This window comes from Galleria mellonella, unplaced genomic scaffold (genome assembly GCF_026898425.1).
Source record: "Galleria mellonella isolate WM207_F2 unplaced genomic scaffold, CSIRO_AGI_GalMel_v1 utg139, whole genome shotgun sequence".
Lineage (NCBI taxonomy): Eukaryota > Metazoa > Arthropoda > Insecta > Lepidoptera > Pyralidae > Galleria > Galleria mellonella.
The window spans coordinates 1,150,001-1,171,469 of record NW_026441995.1 but is presented as its reverse complement, the minus strand read 5'-3'; the positions used below and the strand labels follow the sequence as shown (position 1 = coordinate 1,171,469).

The 21,469-nt window shown below is 36.8% G+C and overlaps 1 protein-coding gene across 1 annotated transcript in view; it reads left to right on the top strand.

Moving 5' to 3' along the window:
- Positions 1-19,884, top strand: part of LOC113510415 (forkhead box protein K1) — an 89,880-nt gene extending 69,996 nt beyond the window's left edge. The window contains exons 3-11 of the mRNA XM_052903608.1: positions 325-461; positions 1,300-1,574; positions 2,666-2,821; positions 6,491-6,602; positions 8,071-8,167; positions 8,719-8,814; positions 9,604-9,706; positions 11,132-11,270; positions 12,553-19,884. Coding sequence (XP_052759568.1) covers positions 325-461; positions 1,300-1,574; positions 2,666-2,821; positions 6,491-6,602; positions 8,071-8,167; positions 8,719-8,814; positions 9,604-9,706; positions 11,132-11,270; positions 12,553-12,585 — 1,148 coding nt within the window. The 3' untranslated portion in view covers positions 12,586-19,884. The remainder of the gene's footprint in view (positions 1-324; positions 462-1,299; positions 1,575-2,665; positions 2,822-6,490; positions 6,603-8,070; positions 8,168-8,718; positions 8,815-9,603; positions 9,707-11,131; positions 11,271-12,552) is intronic.
- The last annotated feature ends 1,585 nt before the right edge of the window (positions 19,885-21,469 follow it).

Below are 21,469 nucleotides of genomic sequence, written 5' to 3'. Positions count from 1 at the left end.
ATGTACTGATTTATGCGGGTGAAATAACGGAATATAATGATTAATAATAGCTAGTTTTTAATACAATAATGAGAGGTCATCATCATCATCATCATCATCATCATCTCAGCCATTATCTGTCCACTGCTGAACATAGGCATATCAAATATTGAGATGACTTAGTACGAAACATAATATATCCCGAATATATTTTCCTTTAAATAATACACCCCTATAGGTAGAATGCGGCACATGTACTTTTGTATTTTGTCATCATAATAACCCGTATTCCTTTTAAATAAAGTCTACATTCCAATTGCATTTGAATAACGTATTTTGTTTCAGGTACAATAAGTGCGGCGAACAGTTGTCCGACGTCGCCGCGGGGGGCGGGCTCGTCGGGCCGCCGGCACGCGGACCTTGGTCTGGTGGCTCACTATGCCGCGCTAGCTGACCAGCGGCCCTCTTCTAATGGCACCGCTGTGAGTATCACGCCTTTGTATGTACGTGCCCATAGAGTTGCTAGTCATCTGGCGGAAAGTGGTAACCGTCGACTATGATATGAAAGGTACCCATGGACATAACAGAATATACTTTGTTGCCTTTGATATCCATCATGGGTTGCCGTTCCTGATGACTAAAGTGCCTTTGTGCCCTGTAATTTCATTGCCATATCACATTTTCAAACTGAAACATAGATATGCAAACGCAACTGCTTTAAGGTAGAACCACGAATGGATTAGAGGTTCCCAAGCAGATGACTTTTGTGTACCCTCTGTTAAAAACAGTTTCTTTAGTTCAACTGAGACTTCAACTTTTCGATTCGAAGTTCTCGTAGTTCCTGCATGAAATGTGTGTGGATACAGCCAGAACGAATTTGATTATCAATGTGCAAATTAAAATTTATTTTATTGGCGTCCTTTTATTTGAGTTTTCTATAGAAGAAATGTAATATATCTTGAGCCACTAGTATTAATTAGACAGCTGGACGTGCCATATTTTTGTGAGAAACTGAATATGTGCAGAACACGTATTTAATTATATATTTTTATTTAAAAAGGTTTTTTTATGCAACTTAGGATGGCAAACAAGCTGACGGTAGACCAAGAGCAGGATTTGGTTTACCTACACTAGTTAATATTAGTCAGTTAGCAATATTCATAGTATTAACAAAAGGGTAATCAGTATTTTTTTCCTTTATTTTTGACAGGAGCTGCTGTGTTGTATATCGTCTGCCATTGAACCAAGTAGGTTCTTAACATTTACAATACACTGTATGTATCTGCGTCGTTTACATACGTGTATTCCCTTGTGCCTCAGGTGTCGTCCACGACGTCGGACTCCGGGTACAGCAGTACCCGCGACGTGCGGGAGGCGCGTGAGTCGCGCGAAGGCCGCGAGGGGCGCGAGGGTCGCGACGACGCCAAGCCGCCGTACAGCTACGCGCAGCTCATCGTGCAGGCGGTCGCCTCCGCGCCCGACAAGCAGCTCACCCTCAGCGGCATCTACAGTTACATTACCAAGCACTACCCGTACTATCGCACCGCCGACAAAGGCTGGCAGAACTCCATACGTCATAATTTGTCGCTCAATAGGTGAGTAAATAAATACATTCATAGTAAATAAATACATTCATAGTAAATAAATACTGCCCGTTGGTAATTAATGCTGTTTTCCACTCAGGGTTTGCTGGAAGAGAACTCTTACAGAGTTAAGCTCGCCTCTTGTACATCTTTATTTAATATATATTATATGTTTGTAATTTTTTGTGTACAATAAAGTATAAATAAATAAATAAATACATATAATGTTAACAGAGATTTAAAAGAGTAACTGTTGAGTTTCTTGTAGGCTCTTCTCAACAGATAACAACCATCCGTATTCTATAGAAGATAAAAAAAAATTGCGATTTAAAAGTGCTTGTAAACAGTCTTTTTTTTATTTGAATAAGTACAATACAGATATTATTTTAATGGGTGATGATGGAATGGTAACCCCGTCTCCGCTATCGGTATACACTGCCGGGGCACCAGTGAGTGATGATAGGTGAGGATGAAAAGATAGGTCAGCTAGCCCATCGTGATGAATACACTCGGAATTCAGCACGATGGTTTCCAGGAGGGACCACGTGGAGGACGACCTGGATATTGCTAGCAACATGGCCCTTGGTCTCCATTATTAACAATTCCTCCCTTTCGGGCGTGGGACTAGCAAGTACGACATCGCGGAGGGGGGGGGGTAGGTTATTAGTGATGATGTCTAAAAACCCAGTTGCTAGCAATTATACCCTATCAGGGTGACTTCTATGCTGTTCTCCCTGGAAACTATCGTGGTAAATTATTGCAGGTTTCGTCATGATGCGCTAACTGACTCCCTTTCATCCTTACCTATAAAGGTAGCCAAGCACTAGAGATGTTTAATATAATAGCAATATGTATATATTGTAGGTATAGTATCTACATATATATTGATTTAATAACAAATATATTAAATCACAGTTATCACATAATATCATACCGAAGTAACTGTAGGCAATATGGAAATGAACGATGATTTCCTATCGCCATCAATGTTCAGAGCAACCCAATATATAGATACCGGAACGGTAATAATGTTACCCATCTCTACCATTCACGCGACTTTTATACAAAGCAAAAGTCTTGTAAGCCAACCAAAATATTTCCAGATACTTCATCAAAGTGCCGCGCAGCCAGGAGGAGCCCGGCAAGGGCAGCTTCTGGCGCATCGACCCGCAGAGCGAGGGCAAGCTCATTGAACTCGCTTTTAGGCCGCGGCGGCCGCGCGGCGTACAGTTCCGAGCACCTTTCGGACTCACGTCCAGGTAAAAGGCAGACAAGACAACTTAGAATAGCACACAAGCTGACGGCTCACCTGATGGAAAGTGGTAACCGTCGCCTATAAACATGGGCAGTACCATGGACATAACAGAGCATACTGTTTCGCCCATGATACTCCCCATGTGTTGCCATTCCTGAGGACATTAAGGATTCCTGAAGATACTAATGTATTTAAACAAATAAATAAGATTGTTTGAATATCAAAAAACAAATTCCATTCGCCAAAGGGAGACTTTGTATAAAAGTCGTTTGCTTGGGTACCTCTGCCCCATTCGTGTTTCTACCGTGAAGCAGTTGTGTTTGCATGGCTGTGTTTCGATTTGAAGGGTGGGATATGGCAGTAAATTTACGGGGTACAGAGAAATAACAACCGAGTCCTCAGGAATGGCAACGTACAGGAGTTATCATGTGCGAAACAGTATACTCTGTTATGTCCATGATACTGCTCATGTCTATAGGCGACGGTTACCACTTTCCATCGGGTGGGCCGTCAGCTTCTTTGCCATTCTAAGTTGCATAAAAAAAAATTAGTAACAAATAATCAGCTGTTATTATTCAGTACAAGGTTACGTCGATGGCTACATATTATCTGCACGCCCATGTTTCTAACACCAGTGATGAATGAACGACCTTCCTCCGTCATTGCGGGTGATTATCGGCGCCGTGTCCCCGGGCACGTTCATTGATACACCCAATACGAGATAGCCGATTGTTTGTGTGTAAACATATCGTGTGTGTATGTGTGTGTTTGTTTTGTCGTATGTAAACCGCTACGAAGTCCGCCATTTACATTGTCTAGGTGTATTAAATATAGATAGATAGATAGGTACTCTTTGTTTCCTCCAAAAGATTACAATAGTTACCGCCTTTTGTACTACACTATACGTATTGAAAATTGTTTTAACAAATCATGTTATGTTGGTGCAATTAAGTGTTAAATAAATAAATAAATAATAGTAAACTCGTTTAATAAATAAATAGAAATTAATATGTGAAATTATAATATGAGTAATAGAGGCTAAAATTGTATAATTTTTAATTTTATCAGTCCGTATTTTCCTTCAAAAACTACTGTACCGAATTAGATGTGGTTTTGACACTTGTGAAACGTTGCGTCACGTTCGCATACTCGTGCGAAGTCGGGACAAGTCGCTAGTTGTGTATGTATATTTGTCATGTTGTTATGTAAATACTCTGATGTAACAAATTTTAATATTTTATTCTATACTAGTCGTTTCCCGCGGCATTGCCCGCTTCTATGTAGTTACCGTATATCATTCCCATTGGAACTCTTCATGAATCCGGTCTTATATTATATATATTTAAATCATAATTATGTACTTAATACCTCCATAAAGTTTCAGCAAATTCAACTAATCGGTTATTTTATAGCATTTTATATGTGATTCTTTAGATTGATATAACTTTTTTATTTATGAACCGATTGAAATAAAACAAACACTGAATGTTAAGTGGAGTAAGCCGCTACGCATTAGTAAAAATCGCATTCAAATCGGTTAAGCCGTTTTCGAGATAAGCGCGCACAAACGTACAGACAGACGAAAATTCTAAATTTGGGTTCTTTTGCGTTCATGAAGGCCCCTATAATAGTTTTTCTTATATATCTCCCACGTACAGACAGTAACCAGCTACGATTTTATTATATATATATATATATATATATATATATATATATATATATATATATATATATATATATATATATATATATATATATATAATTGAATTTGATATATAAGTACTAAGGAATATACATACGACATAGTACTTGTAGTAAATCTAATTACCGACCAATACATATTAATAAAAAAAAAAAAACTATGTTTGTGTACGAAGCGCGATAAGCGTTATCAACGTATTTTTGACATCAGCAGTACAATACTAATTACATTTACCACGTTTTGTTTATTATTAACCGACTTCAAAATAAGCAGGTTCTCGATTCGTTTGAATTTTTTGGCACTTGTCGCTTCATAACTCCGTCAGTTGTAAACCGATTTGCGATTTTTTTTTCTTTATCTGAAAGGATATACTTACAGACTGATCGTGTAGAAATTTTATCAAAATTGGTACAGTAGTTTAGTTTTTAATTCACGTTAACTGGTTTTTTTTTTAAATTTTGATTGGTGAAATTCAATCTGGATTGATAATTTTTGCTGAATGTTTCGATTCTCTGTTTTACCGTCTTCAGTTTGATGTCCATATACATAAGTTTATTACTTATATATTGTGGTATATTAAGCATGTTTCTTATTGTCTTACTTTGGAACCTTTCCAGTATTTTTACATTTTTTTTTATACAACTTAGAATAGCAACACAACAAGCAACAACAAACAAGCTGACGGCCCACCTGATGGAAAGTGGTAACCGTCGCCTATAGACATGAGCAGTACTGTGGACATAACAGAGTTTTCTTTTCTTTATACAACTTAGAATGGCAAACAAGCTGACGGCCCACCTGATGGAAAGTGGTAACCGTCGCCTATAGACATGAGCAGTACTGTGGACATAACAGAGTTTTCTTTTCTTTATACAACTTAGAATGGCAAACAAGCTGACGGCCCACCTGATGGAAAGTGGTAACCGTCGCCTATAGACATGAGCAGTACTGTGGACATTACAGAGTTTTCTTTTCTTTATACAACTTAGAATGGCAAACAAGCTGACGGCCCACCTGATGGAAAGTGGTAACCGTCGCCTATAGACATGAGCAGTACAATGGACATAACAGAGTATTATACTGTTTCGCCCATGATACCCCCCATGCGTTGCCATTCCTAAGGACTCAGGTGTTAATCCTCTGTACCCTCTAAATTCACGCCATATCTCATCCTTCAAACCGAAACACAGCCATGTAAACACAACTGCTTTACGGTTAAAACATGAATGGGACAGAGGTACCCAAGCAATCGACTTTTGTACAAAGTCTCCCTCTGGTTGTTGTTACTGGCTGAACCCCAAAGCTGTATCCCATATGTCCAAATAGGTTTGATGATGGTTAAAGACGGTTTTTTTGTTGAACACAATTTTAACTATACAACGTTATATTAGTGTAGTAAGAATAAGATAAAAAGTTACATAAAATACCTATATTTTTTAACGGATGATAATGGAATGGTAACCTCGCCTGCGCTACCGGTATATGCTGGCGGGGCGCCAGTGAGGGATGATAGGTGAGGATGAAAGCAGGTCAGTTACGCCATCGTGACGAAAGCAACAGGAATTAACCACGATGGTTTCCAGGGGGAACTGCGTGGAGATCGACTTTTTTTTTAACGTCTGGAAAATGGTTTATGCAGACCCATACACCTTGTGGGAAGTGAATGGGTACAGTGAGAATCCCCCTGTTAGACGGGGGTGTACCCACCAGAAACCAGACGATATACCTTCGAGATGTCATATGTCGGAGACATGGGTTCGCTATCGCACTCACCACATCTCCGACGGCAATGGAGATCGACCTGTCAGGGTGTATTGCTAGCAATGGGACTGGTAGTCTCTATTACTAACAATGCCTTCCCCCCAACATCCCTAGTGTTAGGTGGTTACCATCAGGCGGGCTGTACACTCGTATGCCACCTTCGTGGTATAAAAAAAATAAAAAACTGAAGTGTTTGTATGTTGTTGGCAGGAGCGCGCCGACGTCCCCGTCGCAGGTGGGTGTGTCGGGGCTGGTGACGCCCGAGGAGCTCTCGCGAGAGCCCACGCCCGACCTGCTGTCCGGCGAGGAGCACGAGCACCAGGTAACACTTGCTGTTTCTGGAAGTTCATACCTCAAAAAGGAAGGAAACGGAAGCTATTTGGGATCACTCGTGTGGCTCTGTCCGTCTGTTTATCACAGTCATTTTGCTACCAAACTATTGGATTGATTTAGCAAACTCTATTGATAATGTGTGTGTGATATATCAAATGGAAGGGATTATTGTGAGAATCATATTTTTTTTTATATGGTACTTTAAGACAAATAGTTTTAAAGTTATTTAAGTAAATAGATGCAAAGTTTTTAGCAGTACATTTATATGTAACGTATTCTGTGATTAACTTTCTGGTTCGGTAGCAGAGTATTTTATTTTATTTATTTATTTTATTTTATTTATTTGTTTTATTTTATTTATTAGGCGCCCATAACAGAAGTTTACAAATACAAACTTAAATTATAACATGCAAGTACATAATAGGTATCAGGTAAACTTGCCACAACATGTGCACACGGCATGATCCAATAATAAATGCGACTGCAACAAAATTAAACATAATAATAAACATAAACATAAAGAAAGTTAAATAAAAAACAAAACAAAATTATATAAGAAATTTCTAAATATTACATTATTTTATACAATTGTTTGCTAAATTGATAATAATTGAGTCCAAATATGTCAAGGTCATTCTGATGAGCGTCATTATATATTTTTAAAGTAATCAGCCAGAAATATTTAGAAAAAAAACTAAATATTTAAAAATTCACAGATAATTTAATTGAGATGTTTCCACTCAATCCTAACACTTAACAAGAACCGCTTTATTAAGATTACTTTGTATATAATTTTTTTGTATTTTTAACTGAAGTTAACTAAAATCTCTCTTTCTATCTCTCTCTCTCTTCGTCCACTTCATTACTGAAGGTCCCTTGAAAGGTGTCTGTTGTCTCTCTTATAATGTTACTCCATTTCGCACGTTCGTTAGCCTCCCGCAGGGCAGCTGCAACAGACAGTCCCGTAATGGCGGTCACTTGGTCCGACCATCGACTAGGCGATCGTCCGCGTGGTCTTTTTCCCTCTATCTTGTTTACAACCATTAGCTTGTCCAGATTGTCGGACTGTCGGTGAGCAATATGAACGAAGTAGCCGAGAATGCTCCGATAGTAGACTGTTGAGGAGAGCCTATCTTTTATTCGGAGTTGCGCCAGGGCGGATATGTTCGTGCGCTTTGCTGTCCAGGGAATTCGCAGCATCCTTTGCCATCACCATATCTCGAGAGCATCCATCTTTTTCCGGTCCTTTGCTCTTATTGTTGTAATTAACAGTTGCAATTTTAAACCAAAATATTTTAACAGACCTTTTAAGTGGAACGCTTTTACCCTTACCACTCGACCATTAAGCTTCCTTAGTCGCCTCTTACGACACCCACGGGACTGGAAGGGATGGCCTATTCTATGACGGGACCACATGGTCACATGCATACTTATAATATTATTATTCGTGTTCGCAGGCAAGTCAGCAGCGATTGAATAACAGCAACAGTCAGTCGACGCAGTATCTCTTCCCGCAGCGCAGCGGCGTCAGTCAGAGTGCACCAGGATCACCTGGTACTGTTACTGATACATACTCTGTTATTTGGATCAGCTCAGGCTTCTGTAGACAGAAAATAATGTATATAGTCTGTTTAGATTATATAGATAGAGCATCGAGCCTCAAAAACGGGTCAACTTTTTGTCGGCTAATTGTCAAATTAGCTGACTCGTTTTTTTATTAGTGTTCTATATACTTACTATATACTTATACCAGAGGGAGACTTTGTACAAAAGTCAATTGCTTTAGTACTTCTGTCCCATTCGTGTTTAAACCGTGAAGCAGTTGTGTTTGCATGCCTGTGTTTCGCTTTGAAGGGTGGGATATGGCGTAAATTTACTGGGTACAGAGGAATAACACCCGAGTTCTCAGGAATGGCAACGCATGGGGGGTTTCATGGGCGAAACAGTATATTCTGTTATGTCCATGGTACTGCTCATGTCTATAGGCGTCAAACACCACTGCTTTACGGTTGAAACATGAATGGGACAGAGGTACCCAAGCAAACGACTTTTGTACAGTCTCCCTTTGGTAAGCATTAATATTAAACAAAAAATATATTATCCAGGTCACGGGCTGGCGTACAACTCTGGTGGTAGCGGGCTCGTGATGGCCGGCCACCAGATCACCGTCGTTACTAATGGCGCCGGCGGCGAGCGGGAAGGTGCGCATTATTATTTTACGTGGAGAAATCCGTCCCCATCACCATGTCTAATGGAGAGACGAGTAGATACAGCTGGACTACTATCAGCTGAAAGCACACGGTGTTCCGTCTCTTCACTGTAATGGCGGGTCCAAGACTTGCATGGTCACCACCATGTTTACTTGTCCTCTTTTCCTTGTTTTGAAAATAGATTTTTCTCCCATCCGCCATTTTAAAGAGAGTGTGGGAGGCTTTTTTTTATACAACTTAGAATGGCAAACAAGCTGACGGTCCACCTGATGGAAAGTGGTAACCGTCGCCTATAGACATGAGCAATACCATGAACATAACAGAGTATACTGTTTCTCCCATGATACCCCCCATGCGTTGCCATTTCTGAGGACTCAGATGTTATTCCTCTGTATCCAGTAAATTCACGCCATATCCCACCCTTCAAACTGAAACACAGCCATGCAAACAGCACAACAAACCGAAACAGCTGCTTCACGGTTGAAACACGAATGGGACAGAGGTACCCAAGCAATCGACTTTTGTACAGTCTTCCTCTGGTGGCTTATTGAATTCGACAGGTTACGCATAGAAAATCCTATTCTTATTCATATAAGATAGGCTTTTTAACCCCTCCAAATACCACTCTGCTATATGTATATACATTGCCATGCATTCTGTATAAAAGCAAAGACGTCTTATTACGTCACATGGCAGTAAAACCCTCTGGGGAGTAATAATATAGTTTTTGATTTTATATTTTTCTATTTTGAATATATATTTGTTTATTTTGTGTTACAGAAAAGTACGTTGTCGGTACTAGTTCCGTGGGCAACCTGGTCTCCATACAGGAGGAGGAGGTGCCGGCGAATGTCGTCATACACCAGCACTCGCCGTATTATGCGTAAGTGTCACCACACAAACTTGACAACACAACCCTTCAAATGATAGCGGATCATGTCCATGGTACTGCCTATGTCTGTAGGCGATAGGTACCATCTTCCATCAGGTGGGCCGTCAGCTTGTTTGCCATTCTAAGTTGCATAAAAAAAAACCTGAGATGGGGCATTTCGTCAGGACGATGATTATAATGCAAAATAATCATTTCCCGATTCGTTGCCGTCCTGATCGTTACGCCTCTTAGGTTTACTGAATTATTATCTTTTTTAGTAACAATTTTAAGTAATTTTTGGTCATTTGGAGAGGATGGATGAAAGAAGAATTACGAAAGAGATTTATCGAGCAAGAATGAATGGAGATGTCGGTAGGGGCCGCCCTAGACGGACGTATGTCGACCAAATAGGCGACGTGCTGAAGAAGGGCCAAATTAAAAGTACCCGTAACCGGCGAGCGTGTATGAAAAGATTGATGAATGTGGAGGAAGCGAAAGAGGTTTGTTTGAATCGAAGCATTTGGCGTTCCATTGTTTCTGCCTACCCTAATGGGAGACAGGCGTGACAGATATGTATGTATGTAATTTTAAGTACTGTATAATTATGTTAAAGTAAATGCTGTGAATACATTTAATATGGCACGTGCATTAATATTGTATTTAATGTATTTCACAAATGTTATAATGCAATATACTGTTGGTGTTCCTATGAATAAATAAATAAATATTTGGTAGTAACATAATAGATCTTGTTCTCTGGATTTAGATAATTTTGGATAGCATGGCTCGCCATCAACAGGGAGTTCACCCTTATACTTTACAGCCTAGATGGTCACGTACAATCAGGTTTTAGAGATGTTTTCTCCCATGAACACTCAGGTTATGGAATGAGCTTCCTGCCGAAGTTTTCCAATGAGACTACAGCATGGGGTTCTTCAAAAGCGGGTTCAAAGGTTTCTTTAGGGTCGGTAATGCGCGCGTAATACCCCTGGTATTACAGGCGTTCATAGGCTACGGTAACCGCTTACCATCAGGTGGGCCGTATGCTTGTTTGCTACTTCAGTGGTATAAAAAAAATAGCAGCACTATTTGTACTGTCAGTATACGCTGTCAGGTTAGTGAGAGATGATAAGTGAGGTGACGAGTGTGATGATAGATAGATAGATACTCTTTATTGTTTCCTCCAAAAGATTACAATAGTAAACTTATTATAAATATAAGCAATTACAAGACATAATCACAATTTGTGATGAATTCATCAGGACTTAGCCACTACGTTTTCCAATGGCTGTAATGTAAATTTGACGGAGTGTAATATTATATTGTTAGAGACAAGATTTGTATTCTCTCTTCTTCCTCTATATTGTTTATAGAGGAGGAAGTGATTGTAATTAGGCAGGATGAATGAGCTGAGACGGTGATATGTACGGTTTCCAGTGGTGGGTACAGCGGCAGCGGCGGAGGAGGCGGCGGGGGAGGCAGCTCGGTCGCGGAGGAGGCGTGCTCGCTGGGCGGCGAGCTGGTCATCGAGGAGGCGCCGCCCGAGCCGCCGCACAAGCGCGCGCGCCAGCACAACGTACGTACGCACGCCACGCACGCACGTACACGCACACCCACGCACGCACACGTTACCAACGCACGCAACGTATGCGGACTTAACACACAGGGTTTGGGGGAAAAGGATTGTAAGCAATGGAGTTTGACAGCACCATTGCTAGCAGTATATCTTATTAGGTCGACCTCCACGTGGTTCCCCCTGGAAGCCATAGTGAACAATTCTTGTTGAATTCGTCACGATGGGCTAACTGACCTGCTTCATCCTCACCTATCATACTTCACTGGTGCCCCGCCGGTGTATACCGATAGCGCGGGTGGGGTTACCATTCCATTATCATCATTTAAAAAAAACACACAGGGTTGTCAGATGTGAATTTAGATTTTTACCTAAACGTTAATATTTTTTTCTCTATATCGATACAATTGTCAGGACTTTTACCCAATTACAAATTTGTATCGTTTTTAATTTAATTTGGCCATGTACCACAAAGTGAATAATGGATAAAATACCATTCCTTTCTTTTTCTACTTTTGCGTTATTTCACCCTCTCTTTCTCTTATTACATATATATATATATAATGCTATATAATTATTCATATATTTTAACACACATAGCATACTTAATTTAACTGTCCCGGTGTCGCACGGTGCATTGGACATTTTTACATTTTAAAAAGTGGCCATTAAGGCTGCACACGCGACGGAAGCTTAAAAATGGAGTAACTTCTCCCCTTTTCCCAACATTTCCCTTCACTGCTCTGCTCCTATTGATCGTAGCGTGATGAAAAGTATACTATAACCTGCCCAGGAGTATAAAGAATCGTACCAAGTTTCGTTAAAATCCGTCGAGTAGTTTTTGTTTCTATAACTAACATACAGACAGACAAAAATTTTACTGATTGCATTTTTGGCATCAGTATCGGTCACTGATCACCCCCTGATAGTTATTTTGGAAATATATTTCATGTACAGAATTGACCTCTATACAGATTTATTATAAGTATAGATAGATTATATTTATCTATCTCTGTACAGTTTACAAATACCGAAACTGTCCACAAAAAATGCTCAAATTTCCCCAAGCCTACTTTTTACATTTCTCCAAAGTTTTGTGAAATGTAATTTTTTTTTATTTAAAATTGCAAAATAAATTGTCCAATCTTTGCCAGCGTGATTCAGTACATAAAATATTACGTGTTCTAAGTTCATTCAAATCCATTCAATTCATCCATCCATCGTTACAAACTTATTATTAAATAATGTTAGTACATTTTACAGATGTCATCGAATTAATTTGCAGATGTCTGATATGGAGGAACGACGCGCATATTGACGGCCCGCGACGCTCGCGTGACTGCGCGTCACCACGCGCCGCACTAGCGCCGCGCTGACGTCGCGCTAACGTCGCGGTGACGTCACGCCGACGTCCCACCGACGTCGCACCGACGTCGCACTAGAGTACTCGCAAGTACGCTCGGAATATACCGCGCACCTAATGCATACGTTCACTTTGCCCTATGGGGTGGAATTGTCCTAGGAATTTTAGTGAGTTATGCATAACGTATTCTTTGTGAGTAAATTGTAATGGATCTATATTCTTGATATGAAATAAGTTAAGTGATGGTTTAAAGGGATCAGTGGAGAAGGATACGTTATGTCGGAATTAGAAATGCTTCGATTTAGACGCTATAGGGGAGACTAAATGTATTACCATGTAAATACACGGTCTCCCATCGTTTATAGTGACAGTAAAATAATGTATGGGATCATGCTGTGTGCTACATTCTAAAAGAGCTCAACGGAAATTTGAATTTAAATATAGAACGTGCGACAATCTAAGGACAATTCCACATTCACCTAAAATGGGACGTTTGATAGTATCTTGGCAATAATTGGAATGAGTGATTAATTGAATTGTAATGCTAATTGGACGTATGAAGACAGTGAGTTTAGTTTATTACGGACGGCCTTGGAACTGTGGGGTTAAGTGGATACAAGTTTGTGTGGTACATTTTAAGTTTTACGCTAAGTGAAGTGGCATATTTGTTTGGACTCGAGGGCCCTGCGCCCTCTCTTTGACATATGTCGATTTAACTTTTTTTCTGTGTGTGGCCAGCTTCAAAATTTTTTTAAAATAACAATAAGGCCTTTTCGACTGCCCTTAAATAAAATTAAGAGAGGTGTAATGGCCTTTTTGTGTGTAGCGTAGTTGTAAAAATTCTGAAGCTGCCAGTATTTTGCAAATATTGAGTGCAATGAAAAAACATTTTTTTTTATTAGTTAAAAAAAAAAAGCATGGTAAATGTTAGTATATAATACGACAGATATACTTAAAATATATAGGTATGTTTGCAAGTTGCAGGCGTGTTGGGACAATATATTGTTGTGTGTACACTTCACGTAATAAAACGAGACTACACACGATGCGACAAATTCATATTTTTAATCTGTACAATTAACGATCAATTGTATATGGGCGAGGGAAAATGTCAGTTCCTTATACAGATACGATTTGTCGTTGATCTACGATTTCGAATTAAAAGGATAAATCGCAGCGATTTGTCGCAGCGTGTACGGCCATCGTTACAGATATATCGGTAAACGTTACTGAAATATTCGTCATTGTAACTAGTGATTAATCGAGTACTAATTAACGTATAGAGGGATTATTTTTAGCTCTTGTAAAATTTTTTTAAGGGGGACAAAATTGAAATAAAATTTCAGTTTTTCTCTCTTTATATTCGACTTTTATCGATTGGTAATCGATAAAAGTGTTTTAACATCACAATCCTAATTGTATAGACATTATTTAGTGATCATACAGAAATACACACTACGGTTTATGTTATATATCACACAATTACTTTTATCAACGATATTACTACAGTGCAGTTCCTTATCTTTTTTTTTAATTTTTATTTATAAATATTACTCGTTTTGTGGAGAAAATTCAAATAATTCATTTTGCTACATTTTTTTTTTAAATTTCGAATTTTTCATTTTGAGTTCGAGGCCTCGAGTGAAAGAGCTGTGGGCGCAGTGTCTAAGCTTTCTGTATCTTATTTATTTCAATTATTTATAACTAGCTTTTACCCGCGCCTTCGTCCGCATGTCCGGGATTGTCGGGATGACCGGGACATAAAGTATGTCCTATGACTACCTCTATCCTATCCAAGTAATCAATTCCCTTGTTTAGACGTTAAGAGGTAACAAACTTACTTTTTATATTGATTACAGGTATCTAACCTGATTTTCAGATAATCCTCTGCTAAATCGATATGTCTACAAGCATGCAATTTTGCCTGGGCGTTCCTTGTGGACGTAGTCTATGGTATTCCAGTAGTTTAGAATACTGCCTCACGGGTCATTACCCTTTAAATAAATATTTATACACAATAGCAGCCACAGACAAGCCTCTATGTCGAGACTGTTTTGACGCTCAGTAAATGGTTGTTCACGTAATCCTGGAACATGTAGCTGGGGCTACTCAAAGTTTAGAAATCCTCAGAACAGTGATGTCGCTCCGTGAGGCCTGTGATGATGCCAGGAAGCTTTTGTGCTTTTGGGTGTAGCTTCACTGGCTGTACTAGCCACGACTTACCCGAATGAGAGGCTTAGTGCGAAAATGAGTCCAAATTATGTTCGACTTTTTTCTTACTTTTTTTTCTTTAATTTTTCGATATTCTCAGATTTGATCTTCATACAATAAAAATATCCATTAGTGCATCTGTTTGTTTTTCTATATATATTTACAAAAAAGTGTGTCTCTCAGTTGTTTCATTGTTTTGGTACTAGATGGCGCATTGTACAATGCCCAGTTGTGTTTATTTATAATTAAATAAGTGAGTATTAAGAAAAGATGTATGGGAATTCATCCCTAAAAGGGATGTATTAGACAAAGTTTACAAGTAACAGAGTATTAATAAAAAAAATTACTAAAATAATATATTGTGGGTTATGATAAGTTAAAAATTATATTTACATATTGGGCAGATGACTACTTAATTAGGAAATTAAAAAAAAAATGGTCGAAAAAGAAAAAAAAATTCGACCTACCTATTGTCGTTAGGTATGAAATATTTGGTATTTCTATCTATGTTTCTTTGTGCAGTTAAACTGCTTTTTTTTAATGGCTAATAATGGAATGGTGACCTCGCCTGCGTTATCCTTTTACACAGGCGAGGTACCAGTGAGGGACAATGGGCGATGACGAAAGCAGGTCAATTGGCTAGCCTATCGTGACGAATTCGACTGGAATTAATGACGATGGTCTCCAAGAACCGCGTGGAGGTTGACCTGATTGGGTTTATTGCTAGTAATGGGGCTGGTAGATCCCATTACTACCCCCCCCCGTTCCCTGTATCACCGTTAGAATACTTTAAAAGGATGCAAATAATTGTTTTCATTTTGTGTACATATTTTTATAATAACTATCTTGCTTTGAGGGGGAACAGTAGAGTTTTCTTTCCAAAAAAGTAGGTAGTTTTCAATTGGGTTGTATTTTTTTTTTTTATATTTGTTACCATTACTCCGTTATTAATAAATCGATTAGGGGGTTTTTTTTTATCTGAAAGGATATAACTTTCAGTTGGCTCCATAGAATTTTTTTACAGTGAACGCTCTATATAGGCAACTCATTCGAATCAATTTTAATAAAAAAATCTTATTGGGAAAAGTTACTTATAGGTGAAAAAAGGAGTTTAAAAATATTGGAAAATATTTTTACTTATTTCTTTTACTAAGCTGAGTAGAATAAATAAAATATAAAGAATGTTGGTTATAGAGAGATTGCTTATATAGAGCGTTCGCTGTATTTGAAAACCTAGTTTAGTTTTTACATCACAATAGTAGATTTGGTGTTGGACTTAAAAGTCTCTTTTTTTTGGATCACGTTCTCAAGTTATTTTCTATATAATACTGAACTGCACTGTACTAATATTACATTATTTAATAAACATAGGAAGTGATTATGGTAATGAAGTGATTTTCGAATGCGTACTACGTGACCGAATTAAGGACAAAATCGGAGTACAAATAAGACCTAAACTTCGAAGTTTCTAGTAAAATTTACAATAAAACAAATATATATATATCGCTGTTGGTACGTATGTTTAACCCTGTTTTTTGACAATTTTAGCTTCCTAGTATTAGTGAAATGACACCAAAATACCTTTTGAATGTAAAAAAAAAAAGTATGTATTTTAACTAAGTCTATTATAAATATTATGTAATTAATTATTTTACATAGATTGCCATGTTTTCTAGAATTTCTGCTGGACTACTTTTTTTTGCGAATATAAAAATCTAAAGGTGCATGTGATTTTTTTTTTAACTATTTTTATTTTAGCAAACTGTGTAAAATTTATTACAAAAGTATTTTTAGAATAAAGTCCGTGTTACAGACGTTAAAAAAATAGGATTTCATTCGATTTGTCAGGTAAATTTTAATGATTATTTTTTTATTAATGTAATTTGTATTCAGGCTGGTCCCGTTATTAATGTTAAAATTGATGTTGGACTTGGTTTTTTTTTTATGTAGAAATGATGATATTAGTTTTTATAGAATGATCACGTCTTGACCTGATGATGCCCATGATTTTTGTTCTGGCGTATATTCGCCTATACTGCGTCGATATTGATGATTCTTTTAATTGTCAAGGTTTACTGCTTTAGTAGTTACATGTTAATAATTGTCACTAAGTAGATTTTTTTCGCAACAAAATCTGAATAATTCTCGTTAATTTTTCTTTGCGTACTATGGATGGCAATCGTTTAAAAATCTGCCCGGAAATATCTGGAAAGTTCTCTATTCACGTATATAGACATGTGTAATGTTGGTGTATATATCCTTTGTATTACGATCACAAATCCCACATACCTGCTATCTGTCAATGTCGCCTGTAGTTTAGAATATGAGTCAATACGAGTGCGGACTGGAACAATTAAGACATAATTAAAATTAAAAAAAAAAAACATATTTAAGAGCATCGCTCTTGTCTTTGGAGCTCTTGTCGCTCATTACGATTTTCAGCGAGTCTCTTCACCTCTTGGTACGACCTATTTTTTCATTGATTTACCTGATGTTACTATACCTTGGTCTCCCTCTATCCCTTCTATTATAATGTTTATATAGGACACTACATAGTGTCCTATATAAAGTGTTCCAAAATTTTCTCCCTTCTGACCTCAATAGTTTTTATAATTTGGTTTACTTATTTTGCAGTCAGGCATTTGGTGATGTTCTAAGAGGGACGCTGCTGCCCATCCCTCGACCTAAAGATAATTATAGTTTATAAATAAATAATAAAAAAAAAATTGTATTGAAATAAAATCGCAAGCACTAAAGTAGGTATTATTTACGGACTTTACTATTTCACGTACTTGACTGGGGCCTCGGGGTGAAACCCATTATCTCCGGGTCACGAGTATTAGTTCCTTTCTATTCTTATGGGATAGGTCCCTTCTCTTTTTCTTAATTCACATAAGGGGCTGTTGTTTAAATGAAATAAATATGGTATATATATATATATATATATATATATATATATATATATATATATATATATATATATATATATATATATATATATATATATATATATATATATATATATCTGATTTTTTTTATTCCCTTTGGTTTTTTCCTCCCACGACTGTTAGTTTTGTTTCCAATAGTACCAATTTGTAAGAGAGGACTCCACTTGTTGATTTTAAATATATACAATTTGAAATTACTAATAACATATTTCGGTGTCTGCACACGTATTTACTCATGTACTTTTTGTGTGACCAGTTGTGAATATTAGTAATATGAATCTTAAGCTTTATTTATGGAATTTAATCGATCAAAAAAGGCTGGCTTACCAAATATGCCGCACTCATTGTATTTTATATTGCTTACATTATTATTTACCTAAAAAAATCATTTATATATTACATTTTCATTGTAAAGAGGCATCGTCCCACATCTCGTCGAAAATTATCGACAAAAATACACCCGAGTCAATCCGGGTCGATAATTCTCGACAAAAATTCACCTAAGTCAATCCGGGTCGATAATTCTCGACAAAAATACACCCGAGTCAATCCGGGTCGATAATTCTCGACAAAAATACACCCGAGTCAATCCGGGTCGATAATTCTCGACAAAAATTCACCTAAGTCAATCGGGGTCGAGAATTATCGACAAAAATACACCTAAGTCAATCCGGGTCGAGAATTATCGACATGAATACATATAAGTCAATCCGTTTATCTTTACAATTGAGTCGCTTTGCACTGCTAACGTCCCGCGTATGATTCTCATCGTAATAATTTATGAGCTAAGCTATAAATTGACGCCGATTCGATTGATCTGGACGAAAATATAATGACGCGTTTGATTTAAAAAAAATGTAGCGTAATCATTTTTTGTTTAGTCTTATTTGAACATTCGATGTTTTAAAATGACAAGGTCTTTATAAATGTTTAGTTGCCTTTGAAAAAAATAACCAATACTGCGCTTCAGTTCCCTTAAATTATTTCTAAAAATTTAATTTTAGAAAAAGTACATTGTATTTACGGATCGTCAATAACTAAGTTGGATCCTGTAAAAAAATTCTGTTATAAATTTTGATTCATATTCTACATAATACATCACTTAATAAAGAAAAAAATGTGTTTCCTATTATGACATATTTTTTACTTAACTTCGTAATAAGACGTGAAAGGTTTTATTTTATATTGGTATTTAGAAATATCAAACTGAAATCTTAGTTCTAGATATAGCTAATGACGCTTCGTTTGCTGATGTGTTTAAACATCCAAACGGAATAAGACAATCGCATAATTTTGTAATTTTTCACGGTGAACAATTTGAACAAAATCATACATATGCACAGTTATTGAATTTTTTTACGTAAAATTTACTGCGCATGCCCTGTGGATCGAATCGCTAATGTTAACTGTCCTTGATCAACACGTTTTTCATGAGAGAGCACAATACGACGACGTTAAGGTCTCCGTAGACGGTCATGCGGGTTGATTGAGCACGCATATTTCGCTTTTTGTAAGATAAAGGTGATATCTTCGGAATAGTTCTATCTTTGTCTTACGAACAGTAAAATATCCATGTTCGAGTCGAGCCGCTTGACCATGTATGGAGGTCATAAGACGTTATTTTTTTTTATTCTTAAACGTTTTTAACACTGAGGCAGAATACACACTGTCCCATACTCGGTTTGTATTTAAGTCGTGCATTTTATCCGCTGATAAAATTTCCCTTTAATTTATTTTGGGATATTATAACCGGATTTAAATGTACATCGAGATTATGTTCTTCGTCATACATACAAGTCTAGGTATAATGGATGTAGGGGATAAAATGCGGATGCGATGTACTTGTACTTCATTAACTTGTTGTGGGTGACCATGGGCGGCGGTAGTCACTTACCATCAGGTGAGCCGCATGCTCGTTTGCCCCCTGTGTTGTAAAAAAAAAAAAAATAACTCAGGATACTGTGTTCCACTAAAAATAATGAGAAAGTAGGACAATGACTCGAGTGATTTAAAGCACATTTAAAGTTATTAGTTTAATTGATACATTACATTCAATATATTGATTTTATTCCAATTTTTTTTAACTAAAATTTGGTTATATATTTATTTGTTGTTACTTACACACTAAATATGATACTTTGATGGTATTTACATGATATATACATATATATATAAGAGACGAGTGATTAGGTAAATGAATATTATATATTAGTGTACCAATGTTTATATAACACACATGTTTGGTAATCCGGCGTATTTTAGGCTTTTTAAATTTTGTGATTTAGTTTAGAGCGAGCGTCCTTTCTCGTAACATTTAATCTTCCTTGGTTTAGGTGTATAAAATATAATATTAGACCAAGTTACAACAATGCTAAAACTGAACTAATATATATATATATATATATATATATATATATATATATATATATATATATATATATATATATATATATATATATATATATATATATATATATATATATATATATATTTTAGAATACATTAGTGTTAAGACGTTAAATATCGGAGAAGTATGATAATTATAGCATTTAAAAATTATAATTGTGAATTATATTGAGCGAGAGGCTTTACTACGAACCATTCGTATCGTTAGAGCTCCGATGCGAATAGCACTGGAGATTCGAAGTCGGCCAACAGTGTCTGCATATCGATTAATTTATAACATATTGAATGGAGGCACTTCATAATGCAGACACTGTTATGTAAATGTGCACTTAAATACAGTGAGATAATGTACTTGTACCCCAGTGATTTTGATGACTTCGAATTCTCCCTGTGATCTGTTGACACATATATTAACAATGGGCAGGCACTGTTTCGAACAAGTGTTAACACTCGACAGTTTGTGTGAAAGGTACAAGGGACAAATAATAGGGTCGATTCTGAGACACTGTTTTTCTAAACTGTTTCTAAAATTTCTATTTGAAATTACAGTGAATACTTTATTAATTTTTAATTGCACTTAATTTGATTATTATTATCAATTTAGTTTGTGATGGTACATAAAACAGAAAGTACCAAATTAAATATATTAGGTTAAAAGATAGGTTTAGAAAAGTGACACCTCAGAATCTGGCCCAATATGGTCTTACATCGGTAAGGGCTGTTATGCAACATTTCAAATCAATTATGAACTTTATTAATGGTGAATAAAGATGATTAATGAACGTACCAGTTGATAGAATAATTTACTTATTGATATTACTTAATTAGCACAATTGTTTGACAATACAAGTTGGACTTTATCAGACTAAGTTACAAACACTTTTAATAGTAGACTATAGAACAAATAAACTCTATAAGAGCTACCTATGAAGGTATATGAATACCACGTGTTGTGAAGGCTAAAAAAAGCGACGCATGAAATAAGCCATAGATGTTAATATATATAAATTGATGTAAATCAACGATCTGTTAACAATACAGTTCTGATTGTATGCCTGTAGAGTTTTGGTTTTTTTCTAGGACACGCTGGATATAAAAGATTTTTTTTTTTTTTTCAAAATGTTACAAATTAGTTTTACGGGAATTTAAAAATTATGCCTCGTTTATAGAATGTCAGTATTTATGGAGCGATCGTTGATGTTTTGTCTCTCTGTCATGTTTAGTTTTCTGTATATTAAATCAGGGATGTCCAAATTACGGCCCGCCAGCCAAAC